The sequence below is a fragment of the Epargyreus clarus genome, unplaced genomic scaffold (genome assembly GCF_041222505.1).
Source record: "Epargyreus clarus isolate Ecla_fem2 unplaced genomic scaffold, WU_Ecla_fem_2.2 ptg000014l, whole genome shotgun sequence".
NCBI lineage: Eukaryota > Metazoa > Arthropoda > Insecta > Lepidoptera > Hesperiidae > Epargyreus > Epargyreus clarus.
Genome location: NW_027332222.1, coordinates 8,600,598 through 8,621,803, shown reverse-complemented (window position 1 = coordinate 8,621,803; position 21,206 = coordinate 8,600,598). Strand labels below are relative to the sequence as shown.

General features: G+C 36.4%; 2 protein-coding genes across 4 annotated transcripts in view; one reads left to right on the top strand and one right to left on the bottom strand.

Annotated features, from left to right (window-relative positions):
• Positions 1-11,461, top strand: part of LOC140747446 (uncharacterized) — a 157,605-nt gene extending 146,144 nt beyond the window's left edge. For both annotated transcript variants that reach the window (XM_073079905.1, XM_073079904.1), the window contains 2 exons: positions 2,936-3,028; positions 4,022-11,461. In XM_073079905.1, the coding sequence (XP_072936006.1) occupies positions 4,089-5,195 (1,107 nt within the window). In that variant the 5' untranslated portion in view covers positions 2,936-3,028; positions 4,022-4,088 and the 3' untranslated portion in view covers positions 5,196-11,461. The remainder of the gene's footprint in view (positions 1-2,935; positions 3,029-4,021) is intronic.
• Positions 1-21,206, bottom strand: part of LOC140747444 (uncharacterized) — a 223,532-nt gene that overhangs the window by 179,999 nt on the left and 22,327 nt on the right. Inside the window, exons 6-8 of one of the 2 annotated variants that reach the window (XM_073079901.1) lie at positions 20,871-21,002; positions 17,890-18,066; positions 17,331-17,425 (exon numbers count right to left, since the gene is read on the bottom strand). In XM_073079901.1, coding sequence (XP_072936002.1) covers positions 17,331-17,425; positions 17,890-18,066; positions 20,871-21,002 — 404 coding nt within the window. The remainder of the gene's footprint in view (positions 1-17,330; positions 17,426-17,889; positions 18,067-20,870; positions 21,003-21,206) is intronic. The other variant, XM_073079902.1, reaches the window with a different exon arrangement.

The following is a 21,206-nucleotide window of genomic DNA, read 5'->3' as shown; positions in this document are numbered from 1 at the left end:
GCATCTCATCAAATATGAGAATCTAATTTTATAACATATCCTTATGTAATATTCCTTATAAAAGAGCGCCTTTACAACCAGTACTAAATTGAATTCCAGACCTCTGGACTTTTAAAATATCTTCAACATGCTTCGAACTAATCTCTAAGCTCGTCATAACTCGTATGACGTAGGGAAGTGGGCGTTCCTTTAGCGATAGATGATATGACTAAGGATATAAATAAAATGTATCTGCTAATAAATGTCAGCTGTATTATAGACTTTGTGAGAAAATAATTGGAAAAGATTCTCGAAATAGCTTTACGAATTTCCAGGAATGTAGCTGTTTCTCTGGTTTAATGATACTGATTAATGTCTTTGTTACTTTTGGGATTACACTGATTATAAGGAATCAAGTACTTGTGTGCAACCGAAGGTCGGAACAGAAACAGGAAAACAGAACGAACATTGTTAAGGAATGATTCATTTGACGTATGTTCCAGAAAAACCTATCACCTATTGGTAGTAAATCGTGAATGGCACTTTTCCTTCCCATGTCCGATTTATTACTACTAGGTATATAAAGGATATCACTCTCTACGCTAGTGACATTCCGTTTCTATTATTATTTATGCAGTTATCATATAATCTATGGAACTATTAGCTGTTAGTGTGACGTGAGTGACACCGACGAACATTTTAGAAGATAAAAGAAAAACGTGGAAAATATTCTCCTGCTTAATGTAAAAAAGAAGTATAATATTATTTAAACTAAAAGTAAAGGCTTTAAATGTTGTTTTTATTATTTCAGGTAAGCTATTCTGTTTAAAATATGTTAATTGTAGTAAAACTTGTGTATAAAAGTGATGAATAAAAGAATTTTGTTATTTCAGAAAACGCAATTACGTCTTTATTTCACCTGAGCATTTACTATTATAGGTATATAATATCTGTAGTAATGTATAGATCTTTTGTAAAATTTTTACTCTGATATAAAAGTGCAGATTTTTATATACACGTAAAGTTACGTAAATGTCAAGCTTCCTTGTAGCGTTGAGAAATTTTATCTAAAGTACCACTGTATACGGGTATAGTAGTGTTCCTACGCAATAAATCTTCCTCGCACAAAACTATGTCCTGATAAGCGTCTCGTGACTTGTAATTCACTTTTGTACATAATATTTACTTTTTAGGGATACAATAATACAGAGAAATAAGGTTTTAATAAGTATATCTATCGTCTATTTTTGTCTTAGGATATTTTTAGGAACGTTTTCTTCAAATCGAAGTGGGTAGGATGTGCTATGAAGATGTGCTGCGTAAGGACTTTGTTACTTCTGCTACTACGGAGGCATGTGTACAGTCGCTGTCAAATGCACACTAACTACGAAGCACTTCGTCTACTTTTCTCGGTACCGGCCACGAATGCTTAAAACACCACTGCATTGTTAATCTATTTTCACCAGTACTAATCTCATCTGAGTAAAAAAACTCAAGCAATTCGCTTTAGTGGAAAAATACCCCTGTTGTGCTAGGATGGTGGGTCTCTAAGGGTTTTTTTTTTGGGTTTTTTAAGACAAAGCTACAAGATATGTTGAAAGACACGTAGCGTTTTAGTTTAGTTCTCATGGGCAGCAATACGTTTGCGGTGGATCTCAGACTGGAATGCGATGTCCGTAAGTGTTAGTGGCCACTTATCATAGGTAGACTTCATACGTTGTCCCTGTAGTCTCGGGAATAGAATAGGGCTACGGTATCCCCTTCCTGTCGTAAGAGGCGACTAAAAGGGGGCTTCCGGGGTTGCGGGCAAGAGTGGGAGCTCGATCCGTCCAGCAAACAACCCCGGGAAGGACGGCGGCATGTGTGGTCGCATACCTTCGTAAACACCAGATGGTGTGGGAGAAGCCAAAAGTGCTCCTCCAGGGCAGAACCCGATCGGGGCATCGCGCTTGGAGGACTCCGGTTGTGTTCCCTCAGAGTTCCCGGAGTTCTCCAACAAGCGTTGAGGACGGCCACCGGGGGGGGTTTTAGTGCGGTAAAAATCCCACATAACCCGGCGTCGCTCCCACGTCGTCGGGTACCTTTTGAAGGTTTCCCCGTCGTAAACAAAAAAAAGGTAGACTTTATACGTATCTGATACTTTATTATTATACAGTAGGAACATATTAATAGTTCCTGAGTGCTAGCAATGATGGCGATGTGTAACATAATCTGCCATGTCTCTTAGTTTTTACGTTTCAAATATTCAACGTAAATTATAAACTACATTCTTAAACTTGAGTTCGTTTCGTCTAAAATAAAGTTACAAACTTCATTGTACGCTTGGAGTACGGAAGCCTTTGTTTAGTTTTGTCTACCTTTATAGGTCATGTAAAATTCCGTGTACTTGTAGCCAAAACAAATGAACATACTACCTTGTAAACATTTAACGTTAAGGGCATGTGCGTGTCTTTTTTATTCTTTAGGCAAAGGTTATGCTGTTTGTAAAGGAATATTAAATAACGCCGATCTTCATAGTAGGGCTTGAAACACTTAAGTGCGAGAAAATAATAAACATTACGGAAAAATCGTGTATTTTCAATGTAAGTTATTAATTATTTTAAACAAAGTTAAAAAAAAATCAAGTAATTTTCAAAAACAAATATTTCAAATACAAACACAGATAAATAAACTGTATCAAATATACATACTATAATGCAGAATCTTAAGGATTATGGAAATAATACACTAATACTTACTATGTAAACTACTTTTCATTTAAGAGTAAAACGAACCACAGTAAAATAGAGCAGACGGACTAAATTATAAATTTTAGATGCGTTTTAAAGAACTGCGTGGTTGTGTTATAATCTTTATATGTGTGTCCTTGTTCTTCATAAAAGTGGGTTTGTTTTTAAATTTTTGACATTAAGTTTTATGACAATATACATAATAATATAACTGATGTTTGTTTCAGACCGCGCACCGGAGTGGTAGGCGTCTTGCAGAGCGTCGCGCGCCCCCTCCTGTGACTAGCGCGGCTTCGAGCACACGGCACGGGCGGCGGATTGTAAGAACTTAAATTATTTTACATTCAACTCCACACACTTTTAAGAAAATTATAAGGAGCTCCCACTAGTTTTCTCGACTAACTGATATTACCGTTAAACATTAACTAAGTAATTTGGTGGGCACACAGCTTTGCGTCTAGATATACACAAGTTTCCAAAAATAAGTTAAAAATGAGAGATTCTTTATTTTTGATCCTTTTTAGAAGACTTTTATACTGAAACAAAGTTCTTAGAATCCCTCTCTAGAATAAAATCTGATCAATTTTTTAAAATTAAATTTCTATCTCTTAATAGTCAGTTCCTGAATGGTAAATTTTCCGTCTGCGAAATCTCTGACTGAAATGGTTCACGAAAAATAACATTAAATAAAGAACCAACTTACTTAATACACGTACCGTGAGTCATAACATAATCGTATAAATTAACCGATTGAACACTTCGCACTATATCGTTTCTGTCTAAAGTAAATCTAGCTCCATTTTTGTATCGCGTCGTACAAACTGTATTTATCGGGCGTGTTCGCTGAAAGCTCGGAACATTTCAACGGTAATATACTGCGAAAACGCTGACATAAAGCTTTGGTGATGATTTCCCGGAGCCTACAGGTAGTAAAAAGAATGAAAAGCGAGATAAATACACGCCTGTCTGTTTAGAACTACATAGATTTGAATCTGACGTTTTTGCACTTTTTTGTCTTTTTCTCGTTTTATGTAAGGTTCTGGATATTCTAGTAATAACTTATCTAACTTATCTACTAACAGCATGACGATAGAAATTAAGTTAAAAGATACGTTGTATAAAATATTTGTTGCCATAAACATATGAGAAAGAAATTTGACACATATAGTGCAAGGACTATGATAAAAACATCTAAAAATACTATAAGTAGTAAATATATAAACTATTAAAATCCGGGTGGTACGGAAACCGCCTTGTACACTTGTTCGAATTCTGTTTAATAAGGTTTTTTTAAAACGTTTGTGCGTTTCCAGAGGCGTGGGGCGCGGCGTGTGGCGGCGGCGCGGGCGCGGGCGGCGCCATGACGCGGCGCCCGCCACCATGACGCTGCCGCCGCCCGCGCGCCCCGCGCAACTCCCCGCTGCGCACCGCGCGATGCGCTATTATCGCATCTGGATCTACGCGTGCAACGGCGCACTGCTGCTGGGGGCGCTCGCGTTCTGTGCGGCGGCCGGCCGCGCGCTCGCCGACTACCGGCGCACGCTGGTCCCCGGCCTCGGCGCTGCGCAACCGGGCTTCCTCTACGGCTACGCGGCCCTGCCCGCGCAGACGGGGCTTCTTCAGCTGCTCGGCTGCCTGGCCGCGCTGCGCCTCTCCGAACGCATGCTCAACGCTTACTGGCTCGCGTTGCTGGCATTGCTCGTCGGCGACGTCGCGATCGGAGTGTATTGGGCGTTTAGATTTGAACGCGTGTGTCGCGAGCTACGTCCTCAATTACGAATTCGTCTCGCTAAGGATTACGAGACCGACGTCGAATTCTCTGAAGCCTGGGATCGCTTACAACGGGAGCAGCGGTGCTGCGGCGTGACGGGTCCCGCTGACTTTGCAGCCTTCAACCGCACAACGCTTCCTCCGAGTTGCTGTCGAATACCAGCACACACGCCCGCAATAACGCCTACCACGATAGCTGCAAGCTCCACGATATCTCCTTTACCGTACACCTCGGTGCATTGCGCTCCTCATACGGCCGCGTGTTCAGAGAGGTTACTCGCCTGGCTTAAACGAACTGCAGACGCGCTATTTGTTTTAGGGTATTGTGTTATCGCATTCCTAAAATTGTGCTTCCTCGGAATCCTCCGGTACGAAATAAAGGAAATGATTCAAAAAATAAGAATATTACGTAGCGAGCTCGGAGCGGGTGAACTACTCGATGGTAGTCCCTTACACGGCGGTCCCCTATCACAGACTGTCGTGGTGAACGCTGTCAATGCGAACGGAGGCGTACGCGTGCAAGGTGGTAGCCCGGAGAGGGCGGGCGAAAGGGAAGCACTCCTCGGCCGAGCATCAGAGCCGTGCTCTCGACGAAGCATACACGACGAGCCTCTTGGTCCGAAAACCGTTAACGGAAACAATAATTGCGAAATGCGCGATCTCGGCCGAGGTGAGTACCGACCGCTTGCGGCGGACAGTGCTGCGACCCGGATCTGACTAAGATGTTACCTGGAGCGGTTGTTCGGGCGGCGATGGCGCTCGTTCCCGACCGCCGGCTTCGAGGTCGAGCCGCCGGTCCCGCGCGGGATGCCCGTATGCGTGCGGCGCACGGGCGCCCGCGTGCGACTCGACCATCGCCGCCACACGCGTTGCGAGTTCGAGCTGTAAGCTATCGCGTGGAAACACAGCCGCTTCCATTGCGGTGACCTATCGCCGCTGTCAATTGAGTACTGAGTTCGTGTGAGTACGTGTTTTATGTTCAAAGGGTAGCCAGACATAAATGTTTAGCATCACGATTAATAGTGTCATTGTTTTAAACGCATCCGGAACTATGAACTATTTCGATAAGTGGCAACGAGTAATGTAGGATTGAATTAAATTCCACGAGCAAAGCTTGTGTTTAGTTCCTATGCATGGCAGTTAATGAATTTGTTATATAGGATTATTACGAGGTTTTGTTTTTAGGATTTATGGCTTTTTATGCATAGCAAACAGCAGTGAAATGGACTTAAATACTGTACTCAAATAAGCAGTTTCGATTTTAATTTTAGAGCGATATAATGATAAATAAAAATAATGTTACGATAAATTAAACGTACGAAACGCATTTTACGTTTTATTGTTATGCCCCAGAACGCTTTTTGACATAAAGTGCAAAGTTGTGTTGTGTAGACTTTAAAGGGTGTGGTTGGACCTAACAGTGGTGGACTTGTGCAGCAGAAAAAGTCAGATGAAGAGAACATTCTAAAGTGTAAGTAAGCGTTTCGAAAACCGTTATCAAAGAGTGTTAACGTTAAATTATCGATTATTTATATTACGTTTAGGTATAAGTCCCACAGCTTTTACTGTATACCAATAGATTTATTAACTCATGTATGTTACTTAAATAAATTTTGTCATTTCTAATTATAATGTTTTATGTATATAATGTTGTATTTTCCGACCTCCCAGTCTGTATATTATGGAATAATTATGTCAAAATTGTCTTCTATTCGATGTTACAATAATATTTACTGGAAATCGTAAAATGTATCCAATTAATAAATATAACTTACTTTGCGAAGTGTTCACGTTATAGATAATTTAGTAATATGTTAGATTGTATGTAATTTTTGTGTTAGTTTCATGCACATTTTCATCCCAAACAGTATTGGTAGTGTAAGGCTTGTTACGTCACTAAATGGACAAAATGTACTAAATCATTAAATTATCGATGATTTTAATCAATAAAATTAAATATGATCTGGCGTAGACAAAGTAGAATTCTTGGAAGAATATTTCAAACGATATGCTGCTTGGTACTCTGTTATTAAGCCATGATATTTTATAGAACTAAAAATCCTGTTATGTAAACAACATTTTTTGTTATGAAAATTCGTATCTATTTGATTACTTCTTTCCCGGCACAACACCATATTTAACTTTTTAAATTCATGAATAATTATTTGATGTACAAGTATAATTAAATTGTCGATTTAAAATTATACATTAACTTGACTGTAATAAGCAATTTACATATTTATTTTACATGAAATTTATTAATGTAATAGTTGATTTAACCAAATTTCATCGAATAACGTGAATTCATTATCGCTGATTATTATGTTTACATTTTGTCCATTCGTGATTAATCACTCCAATAACCGCATATATAATATTCTTATATTTTATAAAATTTAATATCAACATACTTTATTTGTAAGATGTTAGATACACGTCCGGTCTAATGTCCGTAGCTGTATAGATTGTAAGAGAGATATTCGTCCGAGATCGTGTATTTCTCGTCTTACTTTATTTTTGTTTGTTTTTGGCGAAGTCAAGCCTCTCTCGAGGTCGCCATTTGTCACTCCTCATCGAGTTTTAACGCTAGTGGAGCCAGTGAAGAATTTAGTATCATCTAGAATACCGCAATAGAAACTTTCGAGGACTTAACTTGTAAAATGATTCCTTTTTTCTCGTTTTTCAATTAATCATCTATAGATCATAAGGTTTGTATTTAATTTAAATTTTGCGGCGTCGTAGCCAATATTCAGATCAATTTTCTCAAAGGAATTATACGTACAAAAGGAATGGATTAACTGTTTCATTTTCGTCTTTGTAATTTAGATAATTTTACGTTCATAAAACGAGTACAAGGACCAAACAATTTTGAATACTAAATCTTTACAGGCATCCTTCGTTATCGGTGAATGTAAATAATAGATTTAATATACACGTGTAGTATGCGAGTAATGTGCATGGGCAGGTCGATAAATAGTACTGATATGAGCTTAAACGACGTAGTGCCTACGATTATATGCTTGTAACAATATAAAGCGAATACCGTTTTTTATAGCAAAGAGGTTTTCGTACGATATTTGTCATACAGATTGTACTGTTAGAATGGTTTACAGTAACGCTAAACATACGCTTTCACCATTAACATTGAGTGTGAGGAGACAGGTTTAACTATATGGCTGTGGTGAAATGGGTTTTATACAGATGACCCGTGGTAATCCGACAAGCCAAAAGTTCACAATGCATGATTGAATACGTCACAAATATTTAGGTCTTAGGTTTCATTTAGACCTACAGCGAGTGTCAGACGCATGCCGTGGCAGACAAAAATATATACATATACAATTTAAATTGGCATATTTAGGTATATTATGATACCAGAGAAATCACGCTGGACGTCTCGTGTAGTATGTATACACATACTGCATGCTGGATGTACTGGAATTTGGTGGATGCACGACCGTGCATCTAGATTCACGGTAACACACCCGTGCAAACCCAGGACGTTCATGTCAGAGTAATTTTTGTCTGGCATTGACCGTATCTGACAAGTGCAATATGTGTGGACGTGTGACGACTTCAATATGAATTAATGATTAATGACAATAATACTTAAATAAGCCCTGTGTTATTCATCAATTGGTAAAACTCATAAAGTGTAATATTTATGTTGACGGGACATCTCGTCTCCATAGTTTACTAAATTTGCTGGATTACCGCAGGTCTACTGTGTTACACTCTCATAGGGAGGATTCCGATAAATGATACCAGCTACTTACAGTACTGAGCGTAGAGAGCGTTTACCCGCATGTAGTTATACAGTTAGTAGTGGATGAAAGAATGGGCGTAGGTACTTCGAGTGAAATCTCTGATATAATGACTATGATAGTGTAAAATATATACTGTCAAATATAAACAACATATAGATAAGTTTTACCGTTCACCAACAGACAAATGTTCACACAAATACGAGTTTTGTTTACATTAGGTCAGACGAACAGATTGGTTGTCATTATAATGTAAACAGCAAAATTCGTCAGTCAGCAAACGGTAAAATGTCGGGCTAATCTAAAGTAAACGGACCCATAAAGGATCCGCAATACCAATTTATTTAGATGCCGATCTTTCAATAACGTTTACTGTCCTAATACGTTGCTAATGCGTATGTCACTTTAGGTCATTTGACGTCATTTGACGCACATCATTGACAAAAAGATTTTACGCCAACGGAGGTATCTAGTGACGGTCTTCCACGGTGCGCGATATTACGGAATTATGCACGCACGTCCGACCGCACGAGAGCTCTCCCGACGGTGAGGTCTGTCTGTCTTGAGATGAAAGACGGTTTTATCATTTCAAAATGCAAATGATAAAGTTTTTATGCAGAAATGCACCTTTAAATTCACCTATTCGCGGTGAATCCGAAGCTTCGCGACGGACTTGTCCGCGCTACGACAGACAATAGATTTCTCACAGAGTGTCGGTGCGTCCTGATAAGCATACGTCCGTAATATCACGGGCCGTGGGAAGCTAATCTAACACCTAAATCTATGATACACGAAGGCTACTCGACTACGTGTCTACTTCTTGAGTCCACAACCTAGTCCTTTACGTACAATTTACCCAATGTTTGCATACCTACCTACATATTTGTACTATTACGATGTAACTTTTTAGATATATTGTAATGATGAGTATAAATTAATTATTATGTTCGCTTAGAGTTGTAGGTATAATATTTTGTGAATTTATGCAGAAAGATAGTTTTTTAATATTGTTGTCACTGAATGTACCAATCTTATTAAAATTTGTACCTATATTCGGAAAGTTGGATAATTCGTAGCTAGGATCAAATCTAAATCCTACATTTCTTCCAAAACGGTAAAATAACATGTGCCTTGGCTTATAAAATGTTTATCTGATGTTATGTTGTTGTCAAGTTATCTATTAAACTCAAAGTTAATGAGAACTGTAACTCGTCTCTTAAGTGCTACCTATTCTTCGACTGTTGAACTAATTTAATTTTGTAAAACTATAACTGTAACTTATAATGAAAACGTATCTTTAAAATTAGTGCATACATTTGGTTTAACTGACGACTAACTTACATATGAGGGTGACGACTGATTTACACATAAGCGACCATATCTTTCACTGGAGTGGCTACGCATTTATTATCTGTTTTGGGTAGAATGTCTGTTCTATATTGAGTTGATTACAGTTGTACATAGGTGGCAGTGACCACTTCTAGTGGACTGGATTCTCGTTTGTTTTTAACCTATAAAAAAGATTTAAAAATCAAAAAGCGTACAAGATATGTGAAAAATATAACGAATTACAACTACGTTGAACACACACACTTCATTGAATCCGAAACAATTATTAATTACTTCAGATTCGTTGATTCGTTGATATTTTAATTAAAACGATTTATCGGGAAACAAATTAATGAGTTCGGAAATAATATGATAAGTTCTTGTTACTCGAATTAATGACAATAATAATGAGAACGGACAAGTGGCAAAAGAGTTAATCTTTTATTTGTGCTCTCGTCTAAAAGTTAATCAACAGAGAAAAAGTTAAAACACACACATACGAGATGACGTAACACCGTCATACTTTGTGAGATCGTCTAGCGAAACGATGTCGTGTCGTAGCAATCTACGGCATCGCATTGTCGAAAGATGCGCGGCACGACGTCGTGTCTTGAATATTAGTGACGCAATTGTGTGCCATTCTTTCTCAAAGTAATGATGAAAATATTATTCATGACGAGGTTTTTTGTTTACATTTCGAAGATTTACACGACGCGACATCGTGTCACGATACGACGTCGCAACTTATCACGATGTGACGATGTACCCTATGTATGTGTTTTAACACAAATATCCTTCAAATCTTTTACAGAAAGGCCGGAAATATGAAAAGAATAAGCGACATTTGCAAGCAACGAGATGTCGCTAAATGGACTATTATTATTTTCCTCAATAGTGTTTCCTTATTGAACGGAAATATAAATTTGTACTATCCATTTGTTGGGCCTTTCACGATACTTTGAAAGTTTTATGCGCAATAAGCAAATGTCTGCACTAATTTTAAAAGTTATGGTTACTGAATTAATATATGGGATACAGTTGTAATAGGTTTTCTAAAATGCAGTAAATTAATTTAATAAGGTTCAGAGTCCTATTGCATTCAAGTGCGATTAGCAGTAGGGTGTTATTAAGTTGTAATTTTTTCATAATTGATTTAAAACTTGTCTGATTTTTTTTAAGTGACCGGTCATAGTAATTCGTATAAATACGGTCATAATCATGTTTCTTTCAATTTTTTATTAGTAAATAAAAAAAGTAAATAAAATAAAGGTCGTAAATAGCTACCGAATAAAAAACAGTGAACAGAAAAAAGAGAAAAGGTAAACCCTTTTCTTTTTGTTTCGCCTTTCATTATAACGTAAGAAATTGAATAAAACTGCAGGCTAACAAAGACAGAAGATTCTACAACCTCATTAGCTTAAACTGTTTGTTCTCGAGGAACTAGAATGATGCTGTAATCCTATTGCTAACCGCACTCTGAAGCCATTAGTCAACTATTACGTTAACTACTAACCGTTTCAGGAAATGTTTTAACCTTAAACGACGGACTAAGATTAAATTGCATGTTCAATGTTGTTGCAATGTTTCAATGTTTATAATCGTATTCACAATCGTATATTAAATGATTACATAATGAATTATGTTATAGTCATATCAAGATTGAATGTTATATTAAAATTGTATTAAATACTGAAATAGCTTGTACATGTTATCAAATGAACTGTTCTCGGCTCATTCTTAATTCATTTCGTGTGTTATTGTCATTATGTATAATATGTGTTTCAATTTAATTCTTAACATAGTTGTTACAACTTTCCGAAGGTACGCACTAGGCGACTGAGAGCTAATATTATCATAATAAATGCATTAAATAAAAAGTTTGTTAAAATTTTATTATTTTTATTTACCACTTCTTATTAAGAATTCACATAGAATTACAGCTTTACATAAGATTTACTGTGTTGTACAACCAGACTCAGAAACAGAAATCTTTATTATTTAAATATCTGTCTGGCAGGGGATCGAACCCGGGACCCTCTGCGCGTTAGACTGGTATGGTGAACGTTCCAACTTACGGGTGGACACAATTGTGTCTAATAAATTTATTAGACACATTTTCATTATACAAAATTTATTACATAAAATTTATTTTCAATTCCAATAAATTGTGGAAGACGTGCTACGAGGCTACGAGATGCTACGAAAAAAATATTTCCGATATTTGTAGTTTTTTAGTTGGTTATATTAAACATAAACATACTTTTAACAAATACATATTTATATCGTGATCAATGTAAAATACCACTTAATAGCTTAACTATAAATTTATCAGAAATAAATTACATCACCTATTATTATAGCATAACTATTCTCCAGCTTTACATTACAAAATATGCACGTACTAAAATAACACAAACTATTTTCTTGAATTACATTTAGTCGTTCTACATAATCGTAGCGTCCTTTTGGGTTATACAATCCTGCACTAGTAATCTAAGTTAGTATACACACACTAAGTTCGCTCATACAACTAAGTTGTTTGAGCCGAAACCCTCTAACGATCTTCGGCACCAAACAAGCGGAGCGACACAGCCTCCCAATCAACGAAGCTCGGTATTGATACACAAACAGAGTATGTATCTATATTGTTGCAAATAGTTTCTATTTAATTGTATTGCTCTATATTTCTCAGTTATGTGTAGTTATGAATGTGTGGTCCAGTGATTTGAAAATTGAATTCCACATTAGGATTCTCAAGATTAAATTCAAGAAGATAAAATTTTATCTTTTTCCTTGATTTGTTATCTCTTTCGAAGTTGAGCTCATTAAATCTTTTTATATTTCAACCGAGAAAAGTGTTTGATACAAAATAAAGGACAGAGGTTTTAAATCTCAACCCTTTGATTTATCAGAGTTAATTGCGTATTATAAATCACTTGCTACAACGGTGAAGCAGAAACATTCTGAGAAAACCAATATCTATTCGCTTTGCTAATGCGCACTTGGCCAGCGCAGACAATGGTCTTAATCCCACTCTCTGACAGAGGAGACCCAGGCCCCAACATTTGGACCGTAATAGATTGACGTCAATGACGACGCATTTATCAAATTTTAGAAATAAAATTAACACTACAATATTCCTTTAAAACTTGCGTAACATAGTAACTTTGCTGTTGCGTAATTATCTATTTAACACAAGATAGAAACTGAGAGAACAAGCTAAGTTTGCTCTCAACTAAGTTGTTTGGGAACCCTTCAACGATCGGCGAGAATCAACAAAGAACTTGAAACATTTTAATTAAGGAGGAGGACAATGAACATGGCAATTAAGGCTTGTGTATTTAATACTCACGAAACTTATTTGCTTAAAAATATATCGGTCTGTTTGCTCGTGCAGATGAAACATTCTTTTGTTTGTATTTAATAGCGAGCTCATTCCAACTGCTGTTGCGATTCAATGAATAAAATGTACAAGGAGGAATGAACTGTTTTATTGTGAGTTCATGGATGGAAAGTGTCTGTGCCTATTTATAGAGTGAGGTAGTTATTGCGGTTCGGTGGTAACGTGTGGATACCACCTGACTTTGTGTATGAGGCGATCGTGTTAATTTACGAGTGTCAACGCATCTGTGATTGACTGCAGGTAAGGTCCCTGCTCTGTATAAAGTCAATTACAGATGTTTACCGCAAGGACCACCTACCTGCCCTCAGACGGGTTACTACCATCTCTTAACACAATATTATTTTAATCATACTTTTATTTTTTTGGCAGGAAATTTAACTTTTTTAGGCAAAATATGACAATTTCAGTTGGTTTTATACAATGGATGAGCGAAAAAATAATAATGGTTTAAGTTTGTTCAACTGTGTATGAAGGAATATTTTACTGTTTTAAGGAGGAAATAAAACTTTCCTGTACTAATAATGGTTTTTAAAAGATGGTGGTAGGCCCCCAGGTTATCTTACTTCAGATATCTTCAGATGGACTGTATGCTCGTTTGCTACTTCAGTACTACAAAAATCCTGACCTGGATTGGAATCCAGAAATATAGTGACAAATGCGGTGCCGAATTGAGATGAGTCGTAATGAGTTAAGAGAAAAGTATCTCGGTCTTATAATAAAAATAATATATCCATATTATGCTCAAAAACAGATTGAATAAGAAATTACTTAATTGAAGATTGAATTGAGATGTTAGTCTAAGTCTCGGAACAAATTTTAATTAACATTTGTAGCTCAATATATTTAAATTATTTTTAATAATTAGACATATGATTGATTTTAAGCACTATTCCTGGGTATTTAATTATGATCTGTGACAAGGCTATATCTGGAGGGAAAATTAGTTAAAATTCATTAAGTTAACCCCTTTTAAAGGCAACCCCTTAACGACGGGCGGAGAAATCAAACAAGCCATAGCTGTATAATAATACAGACTGCTAATCAACGGCCGAGGTATTACCAAACACGTTTTGGAACGTGATGGGTAATAAAGGTCGTGTTTATAATTTATATCATTAAAACTCGGTGAGGATAATTATCTAAGGTCCGGGGTTCGAAATCAAAGTTTCTGATCTATACGCTAATTCCATATGAATGAAAACATTGTGAGAAAAATATGTCTTAGGGATTTTTTAAAGTACACCACTTTTTTGAAGACTGATTCGCATTTTGACTAGAGTCAAGACGGTTTATAAAATCTACCTTAATATACGATACGATATTATCATATCACACAATGAAGTATCGATATCGATATCGATAAAAGACCGGTTGGCAAAAGGAGTTCTGATTAAATAAATTCTAAAATTTGTCGGTGAAAAAATATCGCATTTTATTATTTTGTGAAAGCTTTGAATTACGAAAAATATTGCGTTAAACAATCGATTTTATTGTTTTGTATATTTTATAGGCCTTCTACTTTAATATTTGTATCAACAACTTTATCTAAGTACAACCTGCATTATGTTTTACGGCCTAAAAAAATCATTCTGAAAGGGAACCCGTCCCTAACAATTTTTTTTTTATAATATAAGAGTAGCAGACGAGCATGCAGTCCACTTGATGGTAAGTGGCTACTGCCGCCTACTGACATCTGTAATCAACCCTAGATAGGATTAGGTATTCCTACCTGAGGTCGGCCACAGATGCGCCGCTACCCCTGAGGACTAAGCTGGAACGCCTCGGAAAAGTCTGTCTCCCTTACCACACCCTTCAAACCGGAACACAGCAGCGCCTAACACTGCTGTTATTAGGTAGAAATAGATGTGGCGGTGGTGCCGCCGGAGTCGAACCACAAAGAGTTCTACCACCTTCAAAAAAAACGTTAGTAAACTGCTAACATTGTTGTAATGACTATATTATTAAATGTAAATGGCTATCGTTACTTTTATGAATGATGTTTTTCGTGCAATTGTTTATAGTAGTCTGTGATTTATAGCACGAAAGGCACTAATTTAGTTGTGGTTTTTGTCAAATTGCTATAATTTAATTGTTCGTATTCAATTACGAGTATGTTTTACTAGCTTTTACTGGCGGCTTCGCTAGAGGTTAGAGCTTTTTTCATTCCTTTGGGAACGGTACTTTTTTGCGGTATAAAAGGTACCCTATATCCTTTTCTGAACCCTTGACCACGTAGGTACAAAATTTCATGATAATCGGTTATGTAGCTATGGGAAGAAAGCGTAGTAAACAGATAAACAAAACATACTTACATTTATAATATTAGTTAGGATTTGAATGTTTATATTCAATTGCCTCTTTGATCAGTAAAGTCGGTAAAAATAAACAGGATAAGTACTGGTTAAAGAGATACAAAAATATTTGATTTTCTTTTTGCGTTACAAAGGAAAATTTATATAAAATTGTAAGGAAACCTTGAAAGCCTCTGTAACGACTTTTCCTTATATTCCAATACTTTGTTAAAAATTTTCATTTCTCGTTTTTTCTTCGAGTTTATAATAACAGGAACAAATACTGACGAGGAATTAAAATAAACAACTTTTTTACTTATCTTCTTTCAACGTGATTTATTTTCTAGAATTGTAACTTTTGTTATTCTTTCCTTGTTCAAACCATTCGCTTTAAGATGGTATTGCTAAAAGTAACGTTTTAAAAACCTAAACACACAATATCATTATCACACCTATGATAAGACTTATCTTTCTTAAGAATTATGTACTTTAAATAAATACATTTAAGTATTGAAAGATTTCCGACCAAATACTTAAATCCTTGATTAGTTTTTTCATGGTTCTAGTAATTTTGGCTTTGTGAAAATCAAATTAGTATACAGCTAAAATTCATAGAGGTAATTACTGAGCGAGTTCCGGCGTGGCACTAATGTGGCGCAAATGGCACAAAACATTAACCAGGTTGGGTATGCAACTACAAATTAAACCAGATTTAATATCTACGTAATGAAGTTTGCAATTATTCCATACGATCTATCGTAAATTGGAGAGAAATAGCAGCATCATTTGATGAAATATATTTACCAAAGGGTTATAGGGACATACATGTTACTCATTAATAATTTGTATGTAAAACAATTTGTATGAAAAAAAATTAAAAAAATAAACTTGTGCGCAATATAATTTCGTTTTTGATATTCTTATAGAAAATATTTTGATTTGATAGTAATTGATCCGCCATTTTGGGGAATCCGCCATATCGGGTTTAGATTTAAGTCACTAATCTAATCATGCATTGTCAAATGACATCCAAACTAAACGTGTATGCAACAAACAGCTTCAGCTTGGAGTTAACTAGTTTAAAATTCAGTTGCAAGATTTGATCCTTACATACATACGGACTAATAGTTAAGTTAGATAAACTCTTGTAATCAAAAATGCAGAAAAGACACAGTGACCAACACGTGTCGAAATTTGTGAAATAAAAGAGTTTTAGATTGTGTCGTAACTTAATATAAAAAATCTTTATGATTGATCGCAGACAAGCGATCTACGCCCTAACGACAAGCGAAAGTTTTCAAAAACGAAACTTTTTCACAAAAATATCGATGCTTAAAGTTTGGTCCAGTCGTGGAATAATTTACCATAATTCCCTGAAATCTGACACAACAAAGGTTGTTGATCACTATTGTGATGCGTGAATGCGTCTGATGATAAATGACTTGCAGAGAAACAGTCATGGCCAATGGACTCTTCTTCGACGACGACATTGCAATAGCAGTACACGAATCATCATCATCATCAACCCATTATTGTCCCACTGCTGGGCACGGGTCTCCTCTCATAATGAGAAGGATTAGGCCATAGTCCACTGCGCTGGCCAAGTGCGTATTGGTAGACTTCACATACCTTCGAGATTTTTTTTTATACATCTCTACAGTATGCATTCCTCACGATGTTTTCCTTCACCGTTTAAGCAAACGATAATTAATTTCTAATACACGAATAATTCTTTAAAATTGTAATGCAATATCTTCCTCGCCTGATAGAGTGGGTGGCAAAATTGTTTATAGTTATTTATTTCGAGCACATATTGTGTAAACTGTCATTTACGCTGTTTTTACAAAATAGAAACTGGAGAAATTGTAGTTTCGCTCTATTTTAATGTACCTACCTACCGAAAGATCTACTATTCTATCTTATATTAAAACCTGAACAAAACCACATTAAAACGAATACACAGTAAACGTAAATTAAAGTCTTATCATAAAGTTCTTCAAATGAAAAGCCTAAAAGGGATTCATACGGGTTGAAAATAGAATTATATGTTTAAGTGTACACTCACCTTTACAGTCCCTTCTGTTAGTCTGTACATTCTGTCTACGTTGGCCCCTCCAATCACCAGGACGTCGCCGTCTACGTTGCCAGGGTTCCCAGCTGCTTTGGAGAAATAAAGTATTTCAAGAACAATGAAGCTATAACTGCTTTTCGTCCATAAGTTTGGCGTCATAATATTTGCAATATAGAATGTCTTTTGAAGGTAGAAGAGCTCTTTGTGGTTCGACGCTGGAGGAACCACTGTCACATATATTTCTGCTTAATTACCCCATTCGAGGCTTCCAACCAAGTCTTCTAGGGTCGTAATGACCAGTTAAGATATGTAATAAGCATGAAGGTTTCTCATTTGATCATTGGTTTCAGATTTTACCTCGGCTCTGACGCCTTTGCCTTTGTTTGTATGAGAAGTTCAAAAAAACTAATTAAAACATACAAGTTATAGTATAATGCATATATTACATGATTTACTTTTTAAATTATAGCTCATAAAAATGTACAATAACGTCATATAATTAGTTTCATCGGCAACCCTAATCTTCTGGTGAATTCGCGCTCGTGTCTCTCACCTCGCTTATCGCAGGTTGTATGAAATCCTCTAGAATTCGGCGAATAATTCCCCTTGCTCCCCGACACTCCAATATTGGAAGCGCTTGAGCTCCCAAAATTGTTAACATTCTTCAGTTTTTGAAATTCGACGGCAATATCGGCGCCGACTTTAGCGTTGTTCTTTATGAGGGCGACGTCTGGCGGTCGTTAAAGGAAGAAATTGTGGCAATTAGCGTTAGGCTGATCGCTCATTGGGTATTATCGCTTGAGCAACTGGTAGCTTGAATATTAATTAAATATCAATCTCACCAATTTTTGCTCACCAAAGTTCAAAATTTGATATTATAATCATGTTTGGTTGGACAGATTATTTATTAATGACGGGCATAAGATACTAGGGATTATCGCGACTGTCAAAACTATGGTCAAACTCTTCGCCGACATATTACGCTTATCTATACAGGTAAAATAGACTGTTGGAAGGATTTTCGAATAAAATCAAATATGTACCGTTCGGTGGTCGCTCAAACAACAAATCGGATGCCCAAGCGGCAGCAGATTAAGTGACCGTTCTGTAACTTTAGTATAGTCCGCGCCAAACTGCTAGTCCGCTCTGAATATAGAAACGAGTCGCGTCGCAAATTGTAGATATGACGAAGACAGCGAGGGCCCCCCCGTCCCCTTATATAGCTGCTTTAGTATGTTCTTACGTTGCAACGGAATATGTGCTTGAAGTTATGCGCAACAACTTCAGAGCGGACTAGCAGTTTGGCGCGGACTATAACTATACCCAAGCAATAGTATCCAATGGGCGCTCAGCCTTAATATCATTTTAGTATCGTTTACATTTGTACACGTTAAATTTACTGCCGAATTTTGCGACAATGAACAGGTCAAGTTTGTAATTAAGCATTTAATGACTGAGCTAATTGGTTGGTAAATGTGAATGATTGTTTCCTTATTTACGAATGAATGGAGCTTTTGATGACATCAAAATATTTCCTGAAATAATTTTCATACTGATATAAGTCTGATTCATTCATGTTTTTTCAAGAAAAGATTCCTTAATATACATAGATTAGTAAAGATACTTCGCCGCCTTGAAATTGAATGAAGCCGGAAATGGCTTATTATAGTAAGTTCTTTTTTTGAATTCTTGACAAATAAAAACATTTTTAGAGAAAATTTACGAATAAATAACTAATACTGCGTAATTTACATGATAATTAAATAATTTATAATAATAATTTCAAATATTTTAGGGACATTTTACCACGGAGACGTGGCAAAACATTTTTACGCAACTATTTCAATTCTCAAAACTGGGTACATTTTCTTGTTAGGAGTGAGTAATCTTTACTAATCTATGTTAATATATTTATACAAAGTAATAAATAACTTGGTAGGTAATAAATGAAACGTATATTTCAAAGCCTACAATGTTTTCTAAGAAAATTATTATAACTTGGTATACAGAGATTAAAGAGTTTTTGACCCTAAAAAAAATGTGTGTGAAGTGTGTGTGAAATGTGTGTGAAGAATTCGCACTTGGCCAGCGTCGTGTACTATGGCATACACCCCTTTCACTCTATGCCTTTATGCTTTTTCTTGAAGGTGGTAGAACCCTTTGTGGTTCGACTCCGGCGGCACTACCGCCACACCTATTTCTACCTAATAACAGCAACGTTAGGCGCTGCTGTGTTCCGGTTTGAAGGGTGTGGTAAGGGAGACAGACTTTTCCGAGGCATTCCAGCTTAGTCCTCAGGGGTAGCGGCGCATCTGTGGCCGACCTCAGGTAGGAATATCTAATCCTATCTGAGGTTGATTACAGATGTCCATGGGCGGCAGTAGCCACTTATCATCAGGTGGACTGCATGCTCGTCTGCTGCTCTTATATTATAAAAAAAATGCCCAGTAATGACAGTAAAGACTCTATGACAGTAATAGGTTGAAGATATTCACAACGTATGCATTGATATACTAATAAAGACGAAATGTCATTGCAACGTATGATATTAAATTTGTATGTTTTTTGTTTTACAATTACATTGTATCTTTAAAGAACAATATTTAGGAATTCCTTATGTTGTTGAGTTTCTAATTACTTATCAAGCTCGTAAATACGTAACACTGGATGTAATTACCCGCCAAATTGTGAAGGTGAGGCGCTAATACGGACTGCCTTTGAAATACAGACCTCTTGGAATCCAATCAACGTGGCCCATATTTTATTATTTATAACATAATCCACTCTCCTTCCATTTTCCTCGTAAAATTGTAACCTCCTCCAAATAAAACGTTTTATGGGTTATTGAACAAACTTTCTTGTTAGAAAGGTTAAACATTGGCGGTATGGGATTTATCTACACTGATGTGTAGACATAAACTCAGGACCCTTTTAATGCATGTTTGGTGAAACACTTATAAGAAACACTTATAATGGGAATACGTTACTCAAAAGGGTTTCTTACGCAACTTTAAGATTAATCATTGAGTATACAGAAATTGGGGCTAAGTGGTAGAACCCTTTGTAGTTCGACTCCGGCGGCACCACCGCCACACCTATTTCTGCCTAATAACAGCAGTGTTAGGCGCTGCTGTGTTCCGGTTTGAAGTGTGTGGTAAGGGAGACAGACTTTTTCGAGGCGTTCCAGCTTAGTCCTCAGCGGTAGCGGCGCATCTGTGGCCGACCTCAGGTAGGAATATCGAATTCTATCTGGGGTTGATGACAGATGTCCATGGGCGGCATTAGCCACTTACCATCAGGTGGACTGAAAAAAAAGTATGACCTAAAAGTCAGACCTCATTGTTACTAAAATCCATTTTAAGTTTACCTATCTATAATGTCCTACCAAATAGACTAAATATGAGAAAATATATACAGAATTTCAAAGATTTTTTTTTAAGTCCGAGAGCAATGTGCTTATGTGGATTTTTGTGTGTAGTGAGCTGTAAAAACAATAAAGAGTGTATTTATATAAGTTGTCATTTAAAAGGATACTAGTATCGAGCGATGCCCCGGCCGTGGCTTCTGAAACGGCTGACAATAGAAAAGGAGTGATTTCTTTTCCACGAATCCCTCGCTTATTCGCCTCTGCCAGAGCTCTGCTTATTGCTTCTTCTATTATCTTCTCTGTAATAAACAGAAAATCAAAAATATATCAAAAAAATGTTCTATTTCATTTTTTTTCTTTTTAACTGCACTAAAAAAATAAATGTTTCATACAGGATTTTTTTTGAATTAACATACTATTTTCGATAAAAGTCTACATTTCCTTTTACAGTATAACTTAATATTAGTATTTATTAAATATTATAGGTAAAATAGCTAATAAAC